General features: G+C 62.5%; 1 protein-coding gene and 1 long non-coding RNA gene across 5 annotated transcripts in view; one reads left to right on the top strand and one right to left on the bottom strand.

Annotated features, from left to right (window-relative positions):
* Positions 1-4,302: 4,302 nt before the first annotated feature.
* Positions 4,303-6,707, bottom strand: LOC140609694 (uncharacterized). Of its 4 annotated transcripts, none has more exons than XR_012011424.1 (4): positions 6,269-6,707; positions 5,459-5,674; positions 5,137-5,357; positions 4,303-4,918 (listed from the first exon to the last, which is right to left on the bottom strand). It is a non-coding gene; the product is annotated as an uncharacterized lncRNA (long non-coding RNA). The 4 variants fall into 4 exon arrangements; XR_012011423.1 differs by having other exon boundaries at positions 5,459-5,584; positions 6,269-6,699; XR_012011425.1 differs by having other exon boundaries at positions 5,459-5,544; positions 6,269-6,698.
* Positions 6,708-7,627: 920 nt separating this feature from the next.
* PLXNA1 (plexin A1) overlaps positions 7,628-19,084 on the top strand; it is a 48,650-nt gene continuing 37,193 nt past the window's right edge. The window contains exons 1-3 of the mRNA XM_072784860.1: positions 7,628-7,682; positions 12,881-14,171; positions 15,982-16,164. Coding sequence (XP_072640961.1) covers positions 12,954-14,171; positions 15,982-16,164 — 1,401 coding nt within the window. The 5' untranslated portion in view covers positions 7,628-7,682; positions 12,881-12,953. The remainder of the gene's footprint in view (positions 7,683-12,880; positions 14,172-15,981; positions 16,165-19,084) is intronic.

Genomic DNA, 19,084 nt, shown 5'->3' on the forward strand with positions numbered 1-19,084 from the left:
CTGAGCCGAAGGGTCGCTTAACCACTGAGCTGCCCAGGTGTCCCTTTAGTTTTTCTTTTGAAATAATTATGATCTATAATAATGATAACCTCTCAAGAATCTGGTAAGATAGTACAGTGAGGTACCTTCTCCCAGCTTGCTTCAGGGCTTACATCCTCTGTTAACTATAGGACAAGATGGAAACCACAACACAGTACCTGTGTCCTTCCTCATGGATAACCAAGGCTGAGACCAAGATACAGACCTGTCCCTCACCGTAAAGATCTCCTCCTGCTTCCCCCCATCCCTCACCTCACCAAACTCTGATTTGTTTTCCATTTCCATGATCTTGTCACTTCAAAGATGTTATGTACATGGAGTAATATTTTACTAATATAATAATGTATTATGTAATACTACTAATAATATTTTGTTACGGCAAGTCTGCCATTTTACTTTTTGTTTTGTTTATTCCCTGTGTGTTTTCTTTTTTTCTGCCTTCCTGTGGGTTACTTGAACACATTTTATAATTCCATTTTGGTTTATCTATAGTGTTTTTGAGTGTGTCTCTTTGCATAATTTGTAGTGGTTGCTCTAAGGATTACATTCTATATATGTCCTCACCACAGCCTACTGGTTCTTACCAGCTTGAGTGATGTGTAGAAATCTGACTTCCCATTTACATCCCCTTCCCCTCTGCCATGTGTAATGAAATTACTGAGGTGCTCCCTGTAACTACTCTGAGACATGAGACACTGGCATAATTTTTGCTTCAACTATCCAATGTAATTCAGAAAGCTACAGAGAGGAAGTCCATTGTTCTTCCTTCCTTCCTGATGCTCCAAGAATCCTCCTTTTATCATTTTCTCTCTCTTTAGAGAGCTTTCTTCAGCCGTCTTTCAGGGAAGGCCTGTTGCTGACACTTTCTCATGCTTTTCCTTCGTGTGAGAGCATCTTGACGTCTTCTCATCCCTGGGTGGTATTTTCACAAGTTACAGAGTTCACACATGACAGTTCTCTTTTAGCCCTTCAAAATGTCCTTCCAGCCTCCAGGGTTCCTGATGAGGAATCTTCCATACACAAACTGTTTGGCCTCAACAGTAAGGCCTTCGTTTCTCTGTTGCTGCTTTCAAGGATTGTTGTCTTCAGTGTTTGGAAGGTTGCTGATGATGGGTTTTGTCACACGTTTCTTTGAGTTTATACCATTTGGGGTTTGTTCAGCTTCTTGAATCTGTAGGTTTATGTCTTCTGCCAAATTTGGAGATTTTTAGCCATTATTTACCTAATTTTTTTTCAGTCTCCCCAGCCCACCTCCTTGTCTCCTCTCCTTCTGGGAATTTGATGGCACAGATGTGAGATATTTTGTTATTTTGCACAGGTTCCTGAGGCTCTGAGCCTCCATCCCAGTCTATTCTCTCTGTTTTTTTTGGACGGGATCATTGCTATTGTTCTATCTTCAAGTTCACTGATTCTTTCCTCTTTCCCTCCTGTTCTGCTGTGCAGCCATCCATTATCCCTTTTAATCTAATTATTGTACTTTTTTAAAGTATGAAATATCAATTTGGTTCTTTTTTCAATAAATTTTTATTTATTGATGACAGTCACACACACACAGAGAGAGAGAGAGAGAGAGAGAGGCAGAGACACAGGCAGAGGGAGAAGCAGGCTCCATACACCGGGAGCCCGACGTGGGATTCGATCCCGGGTCTCCAGGATCGCGCCCTGGGCCAAAGGCAGGTGCCAAACTGCTGCGCCACCCAGGGATCCCCAATTTGGTTCTTTATAGTGTTAATTTCAATTCTTCTCAGGTAATTCCAGCATCCATTGTCACTCTGGTGCTGGCATCTGTTGACTGTGTATTCTCTAGCAAGCTGAGAGTTCCCTGGTACCTGGTATAATGGTAACTTTTGATTGGGTCCTATAGCTTTGGGGGGCATGTGCTGATACCCTGGGTCGTATCTCTATGTTTGGTTTCATAACTGGCCTCCTCTGGCCCCACACAGGTGGGCAAAGAGGGAACTGCCCCATTGCGGCTGGGTGTGTGTCAGGGAAGGCAGGCCAGCTTCTCCCCTTCAGCCCATGGCTTTTTAATGCAACAAGAAAATCTGGGCTGCTTCCCTGAGCCTCAGGGGCCTGATTCTTGGGGCTACAGAGTACAGGGCCTCTTAGCACTACAGAGATGGCAGCGGGATGGCTTTTCCAGAGGCCAGAGCCCTGGAGGGAATACCATGCTTGGGACATCATCTGCCACCTGGCCATGAGCCCCCAGAGGGACAAGTACCCAGTCTGGGCTTCCCGGAGGGTGGCATGTGCTGTGGGATCCAGACCTAGTCAGAGATCTCAAACAGAAGGGCTGCTGGCTGGACTCTTGTTGCTGGTGGTCTTGTTCGCTCAATGCTCGCCCTATAGCTGCACTCCAGCTCACCACCCACTCAGCCCTCACCAGTTCCCAGACTCAGCCTGCTCACTGTTCACACCCATCACCGACTCGGCCCTCAGAGTACACCTGAATCCCAGAACAAGGTGATGCTGAACGAACCCCTCCAGTGCTCTTGGGACATGTCTGCAAAACGGTGGGCAGGGGCTCTGCCATTGTGTCTTCTGTGCAAAGTAGTGCACAGTGACCTGGTTGCATCCCCAAAGCCAGGGGCAGGGGGAGGGCTGGTGACAGACCTGAACCCAAACTGGTCATGGCTGTCACACAGGGACAGGTAGTGTGGGCAGGGGGTTTCCTGGAGGAGGGACAAGGGAGCTTGGGCCATGAACGGGGCAGGTAGGGGCACTCTTGGTCAAGGGCACAGCATGGGGAGTGGCCGGAGGCATGAAGACGTCTTTGGAATAAAACTCTCAGCACGTCAACAATGCCAGGCACACAGGGAGAAGCAGTCAGGGTTCTGAATGCCTCGCCTGCCCTACACCCAGGCCTGCTTATTTTGATAACTACACAGGGATTTCCCAGTGCGGCCCCCAGCTTGGGAGGGGTCCCTGATACCAGCCTCCCCCTGCCATATTCTACCACCAGCCCACAATGACTGGTTCGAAGGAGCCACATGATGAGCTCATTTCACTGAGGCCCAGTTCTGGAAATTTTCTTGGAACTATGGGAGGTGCCTAGAGCTGCTGAGGCTACCGCTCAGAAGGCCTGTGTGGTGGGTGTGAACCAGGCTGGTAGCCAGCAGAGCCCGCACATGGGGAGAGAGCTCCAGGGCCCAATGGCCATGCTGTGCCTAGGACCTACACATGCTCAAAGGATGCTCACCTGAGCCAACACGTGTCTCTTGGAGCTTAAACCCAGTCGGGGGTCTGCCTCCTGCTATACAGAGCCTGACTGCTGAAGGCAGGGTGGGAGGGGAGTGGGCTGGGTGAGCCCAAGGAGGCTACAGTTGGCTCCCAGCAGGCTTCTCTTCAGAATGTCTGTTCTGGGGCTGAACCCTCTCTTGTCTAGGGGACCAAAGGCATAGAGTGTGGAGATGGCTCTGTGCTCACCCCTCCATGGGCATCATTTTTTCTCTGGTCCCTTGACAGACTTCCACACATCCACACTGGGCTCCCAGTCCCCTCTACACCCAGTGGCCAGAAAAGGCTTCCCAGAATAAATATGACAGCAACTGCTGCTCACCCCCTGAGCCCACAGCAGCTGCCAGTGGGCCGAGTCTGATAGCACCTACCTACAGCAAGATGACCCACAGTGCTGCATGCTCGGGGCCAGGGCAGGGTGGGTGCCCTCCAGGTGTCAAGGAACCCCCAGGGGGCACTTGCTCTGTGCCTGCCCCCAGTATGTATGCATGTATGCATATACACCTGTATACCTTGCACAGACCATGGGGCAAGGTGTTCTGGGTGTGGAAGGAATCTCCTTGAGGTCCTGAGCAGAGAAAAGTTCCTACCGTCTCTCCTCCCTGAGATCCCTCTGGGCCACAGCGTGGAGAGCCAAGTGGGGAGGGGCCGGGTAGGAACTATTGACCCAGAGGGTCCCCATATGCTCAAGGCAGAAGATGGTAGGAATGGGGGAGGTAAGAAACGGTTGGGTTAGAAATATTTGGGGGCACCTGGCTGGCTCAGTTGGTAGAGCATGTGACTCTTGATCTCAGAGTCTTGAGTTCAAGCCCCATGTTGGGCATGGAGCCTACTTAAAAAAATTTTTTTTAAAAGACGTATTTATTCATTTGGGGGTAGAAAGGGCAGGGAGAGAGAGAGAGAAAGAGAGAGAGAGAATCTCCAGCAGACACCCCACTAAGCAGGGAGCCTGATGTGGGGCTTGATCCTGTGACCCTGAGATCCACAACCAAGAGTCTGATGCTCAACCAACCGAACCACCTAAAATTTTTTTTAAAAGATTTTATTTATTTATTCATGAGAGACACAGTGAGAGGCAGAGACACAGGCAGAGGGAGAAGCAGGCTCCACGCAGGGAGCCTGATGTGGGACTTGATCCCAAGAACCCAGGATCACAACCTGAGCTGAAGGCAGACGCTCAACCACTGAGCCACCCAGGTACCCCTACCCCTAAAATTTTTAAAAATTATCTGTCATCTATCTATCTATCTATCTATCATCTAACTATCTATCAAATAAAGAAATATTTGGTTTCTGAGGTAGGGGTGAGGGACAGGCAGGAGTCAGGGTGACTCAGGGCCGGGTATCAGTGGTCATACCTCAAGGGACCCACTGTGCTCCCCCGAGACTCCTCCTCACCCATCAGCTGTGGGGCCCTGCCTCAGGGAGGGAAGGCACTCTTGAGTCTACCCTTGTACAAAGCTCTGAGCTGCCAAAATGCAGAAGCAGCCCCTGGAGGTGGTCCAGTGACAGGGACGCTGGAAGGTACGGAGAGGGCCTCCTCACCCAACGCCCCAGATCAGAACGGCGTTCTCACAAGTCGTGCCCCACTGTCCAACAACTCCATGCGCTCTTGAACTGCATCGGCAAACGGAAGCAAAACCTACAGAGAGAGGAAACCCAGAGAGGTAGAGCCCAGCAGCCCTGCGGACTCATCCCCACACGTGATGTGGGATGAGGAGCAACGACTGCAGCCCCTGGTGCACTCCCACTCTGCCTCCCCTCCTCCCGTCTGCACTGGAGGCTCCGGGCCTTAGCTCAGAGCTGAGCTTCGGCAGGGGTGTGGCCAAGGGGAAGGGAGCCCCAGGGTGTGGAACCCACCGCACAGGGCTCGTCCCAGCAACAGTTCCTTGCCGTTGTCTATCCAACAAACTGCCTGTGGGGCTCCTCTCCCCACGTCTGCGGATAGTTGCCTTTTGCTCTACGGACTCTTGGGGGTTCCTTTTATATCCTAGGTCCACAGCTTTCGTCAAGTATGTACTTGGGTTTGCAAAGAACTTTTCCTACATCCTGGCTCGCCTTGCCATTTCCTCTCTCATAACCTTTAGTAACAAAAATGACTGATTTTAAGGTGGTCAAACTGATCCAAATATTCCTTTATTTATTTCTTTTCGACATCTTGTTGAAGAAATCCTTTCCTCACCCTATCGTTTTCTGAAAGTATTGCAGTTTTCTTCAGGGCTCTGGGGCCTGGGATCCACCTGGAACAGAAGGTCCGGCCCAATCCACCTGCGTTACATAATCGGATTTCCATCTTGAACAGATCTTGCTGCCATGGTTTGGGGAGTAGACAGAAAGGTGACATGAGCAGGAACGGGGTGGAGTGGGACGGAAGGAAGTGGTGTGATCTGGAATAACACTGGAGAGAATCCACGGGGCTGCAGGAAGCAGGGGGCGTGGGGTGGGGATGCAGTGTCGGGGAGAGCGCTGGGGCTCCTGGTTGGGCAACTGTGGGGTGTGTTGGGGGGGGGGTGCAGGGTTAACCATGAGCTTGGCTGCCACCCAGAGCCCAGTGGCCTTCTTGAGCTTCTCTGGAAACATTTGGACATGGGGGCTGCTCCCCAAAGGAGAGGCCATGGATCTTGGGGAACTATGGAGCAGAGTGAGAAGACCCTTGAGCAGTGCCTTCCGCAGTGGCCCTGGGGAGGACAGGATGGCAACAGAGCAGCCCGAGAGCTGGGGATGGCCCTGAAGCCAGCGGGCACACAACACAAAGCAGGAAGAGACATTTTCTCAGGCCTGGTGCAGTGTTCATCCTCATGCCTCACTGCAGCTCTGCCCACATCCGTTCCATGCAGGAAGGTGAGGCTCTCAGAGCAGACGGGGCTGCTGCGTGTTAACCTGCCGCGCCTGCACCCAGGTCTGTGCGGCGGGGAGGGCTCTCCGGGCCTGGTTTGCCTCCCACAAGCTGGGAACCCCGGCGAGTCACTTCGCCTCTCCCGCCTCAGTTTACCTGTCTGTTACACGTAGCAGAACCCCGCGCTGTCGGCGCCCCGTTGGTGCTTGCTGGATGAAACAGCGAATAGCACTTTGGGAGATGCTGGCGGCCGTGAGAACACGCCAGTCGGAGCCACCGCAGGCCGGTGTGGGGCTGCGGCCCGCGCCCTCCCTGCTGGGGACGCTGCTGGCTCCGGCGAGCTCCCGTGCGCGCGGGGCGACCCGCCAGCCCAGCCCTCGGGCCCAGCGCGCTGCTGAAGCCGGCCCGCGGGGGACGACCTCCGAGCCCGAGCCGGATGCAGCGGCCGCGGGCCCGGCTCCTCGCAGCACTCCTGGCCGACCCCGGGCGGAGGAGGAGAGGCGGGCCCCCTCGGAGGGGCGCTGTGCGCGGGGAGGGCTGCAGGCGAGGCCCGGGCCCTGGAGCTGCCGGCCGCGTGCTCCGCCCCGCAGCGCCCCGCGGGGGTGACGCGCGGCTCTCGCGCCGTGAGGGCCCCTCGGCGGCCGGCCCTGCCCCGGGCCCCGGCTGCACCGCCCCGGCCCCGGCCCCGGCCCCGGCCCCGGCCCCGGCCCCGGCCCCGGCCCCGGCCCCGGCCCGCCCCGCAGCGCCTCCCGCCCTCCCCGGGCCGTCTGCGGGCCCGAGCGCCGCGCGAGCACAGTCCGGGAGGCGCACCCCCGCCCCGCCGCACGCCCCGCCGCGTCCCGGGGTCCGCGGGGCTGGCGCCCTCCACGCCCCAGGTCGGGACCCGCTGCGGCTGCGGCTGCGGCTGCGGCTGCGGCTGCGGCTGCCACGGGGGGCGGGCGGGGGGGGCGTGTGCGGGGCCGAGCCCAGCCAGCAGGGGGCGCCCGGCCCGCCTCACCCGCGGCAACGCTGACCCGGGGCAAGGCACCTGCCTTGCTCGGGCCTCAGTTTACCGGTCCGGGAACGGAGGCCCCGTTCCGAGGCCGCGCACCCAGAGGCCAGGCCTACCCCGGGACGCGGGCCCAGGACGGCCGCGAACCCCGGGGCTCCCCGCGGACGCTCCGCCGCGGCCCCGGCGCGGAGCCCTTAAGGCGGGCCGGCCGTCGCCCTTTGAAGGCGCGCGGTGGGCCCGGGCCGGCGCGCGGCGCGGGGCCGAGCGCCCTCTGGAGGCCGCTGGCGGCCCCGCCCCCTGCGCCCGCCCCGCCCCGCCCCGCAGGCCCCGCCCCCGGCCCCGGGCAGCGCATGCGCGCGGCGCGGCGCTCCGCGGGCGGCGAGAGCGAGGCCGGTCCGCAGCCGCGCGGCCCCATTCATGCTGGGCAGTGGCGGCGCGGCCACGCAGCGGAGCCCGGGCGCGGCGGCCTCGGCCTGGGCGGCCTGCGCGGCTTCGGCGGCCCCGCGGCGGGGCGGGCGGCGGCGGCGGGGCGACGGGGCGCGGCGATGGCCGGCGGCGGGGCGCGCCCCGGGGCAGCCCGTGAGTAGGGGCGCAACTTTGCCCGGCGGCGCGGCGCGGCGGGGGCGGGGGGCGGGGGGCGCCCTCGGCGGGGGCGGGGCGGGGGCGCGGGGCGCGGGGCGCGGGGCGCGGGGCGGGGGCGCGGGGCGGGCGCGTGTCCCTGCGGCTGCGTGTCCCTGCGGCCCCGCGTGTCCGGGCGCGGCCGTGGCGCGGGCGCGGGCGCGGGGCCCGCCGTGTCTCCGCCCGGCCGGGGTCAGACCGCGGCCCCGGGCCCCGCCGCCGGCCTCCTTCCCGGGCGGGCCGAGCTCCGCGGGGCAGCGGCGCCCCGGGCGGGGGCGGGGCGGGGCGGGGCGGGGACGGCGCTGCCCCCTCCTCCGGGCGGCGGAGAAAGTTTGCGGCGGCCCCGGCGGGAGGGCCCGGGAGGGCGGGGGGTGCGGCGGACTCCGACCTCCGACGTGCGGCCGCCGGCGGGGCCGGGCCGGGCGGAGCGGGCCGAGCGGGCGGCAGGGCGGCAGGGCGAGCCGCGGGGCCGGGCCTCAGGGCGCGGGGGATGCAGGCCCGCGCCGGGCTGGGAGGGGAGGGGCGGGGCGGGGGCCGCGGGGGCCGCCGGGCGCCTCGGGCCTCGCGAGCCGCCCCTCCCCGCCGCTCCCCGCCGCTCCCCGGGCCTCCCCAGGGCCGCCCCCCGCCCCCCGCCCCGCGCCCCGCGCCCCGCGCCCCCCGAGCCCGCCGGCGGCGTCCGGGACCGTCCCGGGCCTGGCGCGCGGCGCACGGGGGCGGCTCGGGGAGGGGGCGCGGGGCTCCGGGGAGGCCCTGCCGCCGAGGCCCCCGCCCGCTGCGGCCCGGGGAAGCGTGCGAACGGCGCTCCGGCGGCCGCTTGGAGCTGGAAACCGCTCCGGGCTCATCCTTGGGGTGCCGGGGCCACGCCCCTTGAAAGAAAGGGGTGTGTGTGCCGGGGGGCGAGGACCCGGCCTCTGTCCGCTCCCCGGCGGGCCCCCGCGGCTCTCGGCTCCGCCTCTCCCCAGCTGCGCCCCGTTCTCTGGGTCCGGGGGGGCCCAGTCTTTGCCCTTCTGGCCCTCGGGGAGTGAGCCCCAGGTCTTCCCCGCTCCCTGCCGGTTTGGGGTGTGCAGGAGACACCGGGTGCCGGGCCAGGCAGCCACGACTCTGCCCAGCCCTCGAGGAGCACCCCGTCTCCTGCCAGAGGCAGATGAGAAACCCAGCGATTCCCTTTCGGAGCCAGGCTGCAGGTCAGCCCGGGGGGGGGTGGCACAGGGAGGCCTAGGAAGGGCGTTTCAGGCAGAAGGGACGGTGGAGGTGGAGGTGGAGGTGGAGGTCTGGCAAGCCTCTGCGGCTGAGGTGTGTGCTTGGGGGTGGGGGACGAATGAAGCACCGTGGACAAAGCAGGCAGCCCTTGGCCGGGCTTCTGCACCCCCCAGATTATCACCTGTACATTCTGATCCGTCAGGAAGGTCCCTGAGTCTAGAGCAGCTGGCCAGCAGGGAAGGGCACCCCAGGGGAGGCCTGAGTGGTGGGCACTTTTCCTGAGTAGGACTCCAGTGCTTCCAGATCCCAGTCCCATAGGACTTGCCTGGTGGGAGAGCAGGACGGCTTGAGACCACCTCCGAGGGCCCCTTTTGGGGGTAGGTTGGTGACGGTGCAGCTCTCTGCCCTGGTTGCTAAATAGGGTACCCGTGGGCAGGATGGCCCTGTCTCGCCCCGCCCCCCATGTCCCAACCTGCCCAAGTCCCAGAATGATCCAGAGTGGGAAGGCATGGAGATCGGGCTGTCCTTCTGTGAAGAGGGCTCTGAGGGCCTTTGTTTCTCAGGGTAGGGAGTGGTGTTGGCTGCTGGGCCCTGGAGAGGGAAGGGGATGTTGCTCTCTGCACGCTCTGCTGGGCAGCCAAGCCCATCCCGTTAAGGAGTGGAGCCCACTGTGCAGTGGCCCCATCTGCCTCCGTCCTGGCCTCTCTCTGCCTGGCCAGCCCCTGGTTGGCACACCCAGGACCAGTGCAGCTTCTCCTGACCCAGCCGGTTCACACCGGGCCCCTGCATAGCCCACTGCACCCTCTGCATGGTCCAGCGGGCTCCAGTGCCCCCTTGGGCTCTCGCTGCTCTGACACCTGAGATAGCCCCTCCGCACCAGCTCCCAGGGTGCCTGGTCCTCTTGGAACAGGTGGAAAGGCCCCTTGGAGGAGCATCCCCAGACCACAGTGGCCAGTTCTGCTCCCTCCCAGCATCGTTCTGCCCCCATCCCTCAGTTCAGTGCAGTCCTCCCCAGCACTGAGGCCCGGCCTTGGAACGAATGTCCTTTTTCCTGGGCGGACCAGAGATCTGGGGGACACGAGCCCCAGAAGGTCAGCTGGCCATTCATGTTTCTGTAGGAGCGTGGGATTTTCTCCTGTCCTGCTGGGTGACCTTGGGTCTGTGTAAGCCCTGGACTCTGTAACTCTAAGATAGGGGAGGTGACCTGAACGTGTCCGCTGGCTCTTGTGAGATGGTGGGCGTGAGGGACCCAGCCCTGGACTTGGAATCCCCCTTCCCTAGCTGGCAGTTCCACCGCCCCGGCCAGTTTCTTCCCAGCAGCCTCTGTTGGGGGGGAGAGGGTGTGGGCCCGTGGCCAGCCTGGAGTTTGGATAGTAGCTTCTTCAGCTGGGTCTCTCCTGTCTAATATAAAAAGTAGGGCCCGTAATTGCATTAAGACGTGTATAATTATCCCGGAGGAGGGGAGAGCCCAGCCCCTGGTAATTGCAGGCCTGCTTTGAACTGATAAACGGTGAGTGATTCATGTTTTCTTTGGAGTTCACATGCTCTGAGCTTTCAGCCCAGGCCCTGCTGACACTGTCAGGAGCCTGTTCTCTGGCTCCTGAGCTGGGGAGGAGGAGGGACTGGGGACTCCCGTCCTGGCTGCCAGCATGGGTGGCTGTGGGGGGGGGATGGGGGGCGGGGTGATGCCTGGGCGGGGATCCTCAGGGAGACATAGCGACAACCAGCTGGGAGGGTCCTGCCGGACAGCACAACCTGGTCCTTTTGCTGTGGGATCCTGGCTACAGCTCCTGGCTTTCCGGAGCCTCTGCTTCCTCCGCTGAGTGGGTGGGTGTGAGTGTGCACTCCCGCAGAGAGTGTGGGAGAGTGAGGATGAGGTGAAGGAGCAGGCCCTGCTGGACCTGTTCGTTTACTCACTCATTCACAAGTACTGGGCCTGGAGTTGGCTTTGGGGGGGTGCGGAGAACCAGGCCCTGCTTTCACAGAACCGCCGTTCTTGTGGGGTGAGTCTGGGTTTGGGAACAATAAGTAACAGAACCATTAGCAAGTCCTGTGCCGCCAACTGAAACGGAGTAACTGGCTGAGAGGAAGGGCCTGCTGCCTTCAGCCAGCCGCTCAGGGCAGACAGCTGAGACCTGGGCAGGGGTTGTAGGCAGGCAAGGGAAGAGCAGTCCCGGTGGAGGGAACAGCAAGTCCAGAGGCCTGGCCTTCGACAGCGGCAGACATGGCTGCCCAGAGACCAGTGGGCCCTCTCCGGTAGCCCGTTGCCCTGCGGCCAGCTCCCGGCCTGGATTGGCAGATTGCACCTATTTTCTGGGCCTCTGCTTCCCCACCTGCAGAATGGACCTGCCAGTCCATGTGAGGGACGGCGTCTGGGAGCAAAGAGCATGTGCAGCCCTGGCTGGCACCTCCCGGCATCAGCATCCATGTCGCTGTGGTTGGTCTCCAGCCAGGGGTGGGGTGAGGCCCCAGCATCTGGCAGCGCCAGGGTGGGCTACACCTGACACCAAGAGGCACGCCCTGACCTTCCTCCTTTAGTCCATGAGAGAGGAGCTCTTGTTATCCTCATCTTCTAGGTGGAAATCAAGGCTGGGAAAGAAGAGTAATTCCTGTCAGGGCCACCTGGCTAACAGAGCCTCGGTGTAACTGTGCATCTGAGTGCCAGCCGCTGTGCTGGGGGGAGACAAGACTTTTCCAGAAGAAGGGGGGGTTCCGTGGCAGGATTTGAGGGCCAGTGACCTCATGTGCAGTCTGGAAAAGTGGCCCAGGCTAGTGTGTGGGGCCTGGGCTGTTGGTGGGCATGGTGGGTGAGGCCAAGTGCTGTGGTTGTCCAGGTGGGAGAGGGGTAGGCAGCTTGGGGCGGACTTAGTGGGTGAAGCTCGTGCACCTTGGTAGATAGTGTGGCCCAGGGAGTGCAAGGGGAACCCTGGAGCCCTGCGTGAAGGTGAAAGATGCCAGGAAAGGAACCTGAGCCAAGGGCAGGAGAGGAGCCACTGGCAGGTAGAAGACAGTCTCTGGCCTTTTCAGAGCGGGGAGAGAGGACCACTGGTGAGGGGTGGGGTTCAGGGAGCCATCCCCCTTCCTCTTGGGAGGGCTTCCTGTTTCCTCCAGTGGGGTTGAGGGTGGAAAAAGGGAGCTGAGAGGCTGGGAGCCAGAGCCTGGGAGGGGGCAGTGCTGTGCTGATGGATGGCCTGGGGCTGGGTAGTGATTGGCTGGGGGGTGGGGCAGTGGATGGGAGGGTGTACACGGTTTGGCTTCTGGATCTTTCTTTGGAGTGCAGGGCTCAAGGTCCAGAAAGGGGCTGGGCCAGGGTCAACCAGCAAGTGGCTCCAGGGCCAAGGTGACCCAGACTGCCTCCTGCCCTCTCTGAGAATTGCTTCCTGTGTGGTGATGGGTCTGCGGGGGGGGGGGGGCGGGGGGGGGGGCTATGAGTAGGGTCCCTTCAGGGAGGCATGTGTCCCCACATGGGCCGAGGAGAGAGTGCTAACTCACCCTAGGAGCTTGGAGCTAAGCGGGGGTTTGTCCTGGGGCACGGGAGCCTCTGAGGTCGGGAGGTTATGGCCTCCAGGTTGGGGTGTCAGCTGGGCTCCCAGTCTACAGCCTGGACCTCCATCACCTGCCTCCCTGCTCCTGAGTCCATTTCTGTCCTGTGCCTGGTGATGGTCAGCGTGAGCTGTCTGGACACCAGAGGCTGTCCCGTGCTACTCGTGGTGCTCACGGGCTTGGTCCTGGTGACCCCTGGGGTACCTCTCCCTGCCTGCAGGTCCTCAGTTTGGGGAGGGGGTCCTCTCAGAACCTCGGGGCTTCTCCTGACAGATTAAGTCGTGTCCCTGGAGGTGGAGCATGGGGTCCCAGCATGGGCCGGGCACCACGGAGAGCTCGTGAGGTGGTCCATGTCTCGTGGGTGCGTCTTCCGAGCGCAGGGCAGTCCCCACATGTGGGCCCGTTCTCCTTCCCAGGGCTGCAGCTCCCGGCCCCGTGACGCGCACCTCTATAGGACCTGAGCGCCTCGGCCCGAGGCCCCAGCCCGTCATGCCACTGCCACGTCTGAGCCTGCGGGTGCTCCTGCCGCCGCCGCCTCCGCTGCTGCTGCTGCCGCTACTGCTGCTGCTGCTGCTCAGGGGCGCGCAGGGGGCAGCGGGGGCGCCCCGGGCAGACGGGGGGCAGCAGCCCACCTTCCGCACCTTCTTGGCCAGTGACTGGGGCCTGACCCACCTGGTGGTCCACGAGCAGACCGGCGAGGTGTACGTGGGCGCGGTGAACCGCATCTACAAGCTGTCGGGGAACCTCACGCTGCTGCGGGCACACGTGACGGGGCCCGTGGAGGACAACGAGAAGTGCTACCCGCCCCCCAGCGTGCAGTCGTGCCCGCACGGTCTGGGCAGCACCGACAACGTCAACAAGCTGCTGCTCCTGGACTATGCCGCCAACCGCCTGCTGGCCTGCGGCAGCGCCTCACAGGGCATCTGCCAGTTCCTGCGGCTGGACGACCTGTTCAAGCTGGGCGAGCCGCACCACCGCAAGGAGCACTACCTGTCCAGCGTGCGCGAGGCGGGCAGCATGGCCGGCGTGCTGATTGCGGGGCCGCTGGGCCAGGGCCAGGCCAAGCTCTTTGTGGGCACGCCCATCGATGGCAAGTCCGAGTACTTTCCCACGCTGTCCAGCCGCCGACTCATGGCCAACGAGGAGGACGCCGACATGTTTGGCTTCGTGTACCAAGACGAGTTCGTGTCGTCGCAGCTCAAGATCCCCTCGGACACGCTGTCCAAGTTCCCAGCCTTCGACATCTACTACGTGTACAGTTTCCGCAGCGAGCAGTTTGTCTACTACCTCACCCTGCAGCTGGACACGCAGCTCACCTCGCCCGATGCCGCCGGGGAGCACTTCTTCACCTCCAAGATCGTGCGGCTGTGTGTGGACGACCCCAAGTTCTACTCGTACGTTGAGTTCCCCATCGGCTGTGAGCAGGCAGGTGTGGAGTACCGCCTGGTGCAGGATGCCTACCTGAGCCGGCCCGGCCGTGCCCTGGCCCGCCAGCTGGGCCTGGCCGAGGACGAGGACGTGCTGTTCACCGTGTTCGCGCAGGGCCAGAAGAACCGCGTGAAGCCGCCCAAGGAGTCCGTGCTGTGCCTCTTCACGCTCAGGGCCATCAAGGAGAAGATCAAGGAGCGCATCCAGTCCTGCTACCGCGGTGAGGGCAAGCTCTCGCTGCCCTGGCTGCTCAACAAGGAGCTGGGCTGCATCAACTCGGTGAGTAGGCGCCACGGGGGGAGCCGCTCTGCCCCCCCATCCCCCATCTCCACTCTTCCAGTCTGCAGCAGTGACACCCTGTGGTGCTCACCCTTGCCTGGGGCCGCCCTTGGCTGCACCTCCTGGAGTGTCAGGGCTGCTCCTGGGGGGTCGGCTTGGGAGCCCGTTCCCATGCCTGCAGCCATCCCGCGTCTTTGAAGGCAGGGCGATGGGCCCAGCTGTCCATGAGCCCCTGCGGGCAGAGGATTGCCCACAAGCCTGGCCCTCCACCAGGTGCTCACCGCCCTGGCTTGTCTCTGTCTTATAGCGAGGTCACTCCATGCTCAGTAAGGTGAGGTGACTTGCCCAGGGTCACAAAGCCAGTAGGAGGCAGAGCTGGGGCCACACTGAGATAGGGTGGGTCCCAGGCCCGTTTCCTCACTCAGTCCACTGTGGAGAAGCCCTGCTCACCCTTGCCCTGGGCGCCTGGCCCTGGGCACCTGGAGAGCAAGTGCTCTCCAGGCCTCTGATCTCACCTGGTACCAGGTCATGGCACCAATGGCACCAGCCCTGACACTGGGACAGCCTGAGGGCGTGGCTGCTGGGTGCTTGCTGGCCAGCAGCCACAACTCTCATCTCTAGGCCCCAAAGGGGCCAGCCCAGGGCCAGTTGCTTTTTGGAGAACATTTTATGCCTGGCCTCAGGCAGTAGGGTCTGTTGTTATTCCGAGGAAGACCACAGACATAGACAGTAAGGGACTGGGGGCACTTTGAGGTGAATTCCCCAGGTGTGAGCCAGGCTTCAGCCCCTCTGCTTTTGCTGCCTAGGACCCACTGGGTGGCCCCCAGAAAGTGTGGCCCGTCTGGCTTCAGTTGTCCCATCTCTATATTGAGAATGACACTGGTTGGTTTTCAGGGCGTGGGGGCGGGGCAAGGGTTCCCTGTCATGACCACCGCTGGGTGGGGCTGTTCTCTGTGGTGTGGCCCCAATGGGCTAGGCCCGTGCATTGTCCGTCGCCCCCTGTCAGGGAAGGTGTACGATCTCTGTGTACAGCTGGAGAAACTGAGGCCTGGAGGTCACACCATATGCCATGCGTGCTCTGTGCCCATGGCTAGGTTCGTCCCCCTCCCCCCGGCTGGGTGCCAGTCCAGGGCCACTCGGGGCCCTCAGCCAGCTCCAGTTCAGCCTCCCTTGCCCCGTCTGCAAACCCCAGAGACTGAGTGTGCTTTAGGGGCGCCAGCTGCCCCCTTGTTCCCTGGAGCCTGCCCTCCCTCAGGCCCTCCCCACCTCTGGAACCTCACATATTGATCGCTTCATGTTCCTTCGGTATTGCTTCCTAGCCAGCAGCCTCTGTCTTTGCCTCTTAGGTGTGAGCCCTGTTTCCTCTATTGAATAAGTCCTGCCCGTACCCCCAGCTCTCTCGTGGCCACCTTCTCAAGCAGCCGTCTCCGGTGCCATGGGCCTGGTCCCCAAGCTGGCTGCTCTCCTTCCCTGTTCTCCCCCTGGGCTGCTTCCTTTCCTGTCTCCCCCTCCCACCATAGTTTGGGTGGGGGGCTGGTGCTTGGTGGGTGCCTGGGAGACACTCCCCCATCCAGGCATGTGCACCAGGCCCCAGGAGCCCTGCAATCCTTGGCTCTTGGCTTTTCTGTCCAGGGATCTCCTCCCCCATCTTTGCGGGCCACACCTGAGCCTGGCCCCTCTGAGGACCCTCCGGGAGCCCCTGCCCCTCCATGCCCCCCCACTGCCTCCCAGTTAGCTGAGGCTGCTGGCTGGTCCGGGCCACAAAGCCTCCTGCCCTCGGGCCAGGGTCTCACCCTTTTCCTTCTCACAGCCCCTGCAGATCGATGACGATTTCTGTGGCCAGGACTTCAACCAGCCCCTGGGGGGCACGGTCACGATCGAGGGCACTCCCCTCTTCGTGGACAAGGATGATGGCCTGACCGCTGTGGCCGCCTACGACTACCGGGGCCGCACTGTGGTGTTTGCCGGCACGCGCAGCGGCCGCATCCGCAAGGTCAGGCCTGGGGCTATGCTGGGGGGTGGCGGGCACAGCCCAGGGGCTGTGAACCGTGTGGCCCAGATCCAGCGCTGGGCCTGGCGGTCCTGGGGGGTGGGGGCCTCTCTGGGGCCGCTTCGGTGTTCAGTGGGTGTAAAGACCCTGGCGGGGTGTCAGGAATGTAGGGGCCTGGGCGCCCGGGGGCCCAGAGAGGCAGACCCTGCTCTGTGAGGGCACACAGTGACCTCCTAGGAAGGCTGCGGGTGGGGGGGGCAGGGCAGGCCTGTGCAGCCCCCATCCCCTCTGGGGGATCCAGTGTCTGCTGAGGCAGCACTCCGCCCTGGAGAGAGGCCCCCGCCCTGCACAGACGGCGAGGCCAAGGGCAGGGCAAGGGGAGCGTCCCCCACCCACGCTTGCCACTGGCAGGTGCAGGGGAGAGATGAGGGTTCCTTGGGGTGAGAGGTGGGGGGCTGTGGGGTGCGGGGCTGTGTGGTGCCTGCCTTCCCTCCCTGCCCAGCAAGCCTGGCTGCCAGGGAGCAGCCATGGGGTTGGGGGGTGGGCGCTTCCTGGAGGGGGCTCTGAGGGTGGCTGCCTGTGGGTCCAGCCCCACTTGATGGGTGGGTGGGCCCAGGGCAGGGCTGGGCTGTGGGGGAGGAAGTTCCTGGGGTGACCATGGGGTGGGGGTGCTGGGGAGCCCCAGAGCGGGCCAGGGGTGGGGCCTGGCAGATGAAATAACAGCTGTCCCCAGGCCCGGTGCTGACACAGCTCCCCGCCCAGCATGTACCCGTGGGTGGGGGCGGGCCTGGGGCCAGCAAGGGCCTTGCCTGTGCTCAGCTTCTGTGCTGGCTTGTGCAGGACGGGGTCTTCCTGTGTCTGCTGCGGTGGGTACCCTGGTGGTTGGCGGTCGTGCCCCACTGTTCACTGGCTCTGTGACCTCTGGGAAGGGACCCCCCTACCTCAGCGTTCCCATCTGTGACATGAATCCAGATGTGTGGGTTGTAGGCTGGGGTGTCCTGGGGCAGTGGTGCCCAGATGCTGACCGTAGGCCATCACAGGAGGCGCCCCAAGGTGCTATGGGGTTCTGTCCAACTCAGGCACCCTGCTGGCCAGTGTGGCTGGGTGGCAGGTCAGCTCAGACCCCGCTGGCCTCGGGCAAGCTCCTGTGCCCTCAGAGTTGGGCCTCTGCTGTGGCCCACCTTTCCTTACCGTAGTGCCAGGGGTATTCTCGGCAGCGTGGGTGTCTGCTCGATCCCTTCCCGGGGGTGGGGGTGGGGCATGCACCCCCTCTCTCCACCCCTGGTTGGTTACTTGGAGCTAGGGGGCCCCCGCTGGGTGGGGGTGGTATCAGGTGGCATGGGCCTGGCAGGGGCCCATGCTGCTGCAGGGAGAGTCTGCCCGGGGGCAGGGCTGTGGAGTGAAGCCCACTTGGAGGCACTCCTGTGGGGCACCCTAGAACCTGTCACCCAGGAGGAGGCTGGGCTCCTGGGGCTGGGAGTGGCCCATTTGACGGCTGGTGGATGGCAGGCGGTCGCTCAGGTGCTGTCTGTGCCCACAAGCCACCCAGAGAGGTTGGGAGAACGGGTTAGTCCAGCCCCCTCCCTCACCCAGCTCTACTCTCACTCCCCTGCCCCAGGGCCACTCTCTGGGTGGGAGCTCTGAGTCTAGCTGCTCCTGCTCTCCTTCCTCTCTGCCCTAGTCCCATTGTGTGGAGGGGGAGCCGGGCTGAGGCCCATCCGTCAGAAAACCTCTGCTTGTCCCTCCCCCACCCACCCCTGCACCTACCTCCCGGAACCTCATCCTGGGTGCTGGCTCCTTCCACCCCTGGACCTGTCTGGGCTGGGCTCTGTTCTGCAAGTGAGCGGACTGTACCTTGGTAGGGTGTAGGGGGGTCAGCCGTGCCCAGGAGCTGCTGCTGGTCTGGTGGTGGGAGAGTCCACTCGTTGGGGAATTAGATCCCTGTGAGTTTTGAGGCTCTCCCACAGAGGCGTGCCTCGGCCTCGTCCCCTGGACTGGTCTCTGCACACACCTGCCCAAGTAGAGCGGGGGAGGTTCAGGAAGCTGTCACGTGGCTGAACATCCACACCCTGGTCCCATACAGATGAGTGAGTTCAGGTGTGGTCTCAGCTTCCCCTCACCAGCTCTGTGATCCTGGAGCTGGCTCTTGGGCCCCTCTGAGCCCATTCCCCAAGCATAGCGTGAAGGACGAGAGGCTGCGCCAGCAGGTCCAGAGCCTCACGTGCACTTGGTTCAGCAGAGCAGTTAACTTTCAGGTGTCGCGGTGCCTCTCACAGTCTTTACAGCCACTCTGTCGTCTGTTTGACAGAAGGGGAAACTGAGGCATACGGTGGCTCCAGCATGTGCCCAGGCTTACTGGCTCCAGGGTCCTCACTCCTGACTGGAGTCTCCTCCTTGTCCTGTGGGTCCTTCCTGTTTTTCTGAGGAAGCCCAAACCCAGGGCAGCCCCTCCTCTAGGAGCTCCTCGCTCCTGCTCCTGCCCTGAGCTGCCAGCCTTCAGGGGCCTGTCTTCCCCTGCCCAGCATATCAGCCAGTGGCCACCTTTCTCTGCCTGCCCATTTCCGGGAACACCCTTGAACCTCGTGTCACACCCTGGGGCATGTTTGCAGTTGGAGGACCGAAGCAGAGGAGGGGCTGGGGGAGGGTCCCACTCCGAACCTCCCCCAGACACCCACGCTAGGCCTCCAGCCTTGACCCATGTGAAGCCACCTGCTCCCTGCCGGCACAGGGGGCCCAGCCCCTGGCAGTGCCCTCTCCTGCTTTGTCCTCCCCTCCCCACCATGTCATCCTGACCCAGGCTGAGGGCCAGAGTGGCTCGGGCCCAGCCCAGCCCAGTGCTTGCTTCCTGGGCCCTGGGGACCCCTGCCTGGGCTGACCCATGCCCCCGCCTTCCCCAGGCCTGATTGGTCTTGAGCTCTTCGGG

This window comes from Canis lupus, chromosome 19, assembly GCF_048164855.1.
Source record: "Canis lupus baileyi chromosome 19, mCanLup2.hap1, whole genome shotgun sequence".
Taxonomy (NCBI): domain Eukaryota; kingdom Metazoa; phylum Chordata; class Mammalia; order Carnivora; family Canidae; genus Canis; species Canis lupus.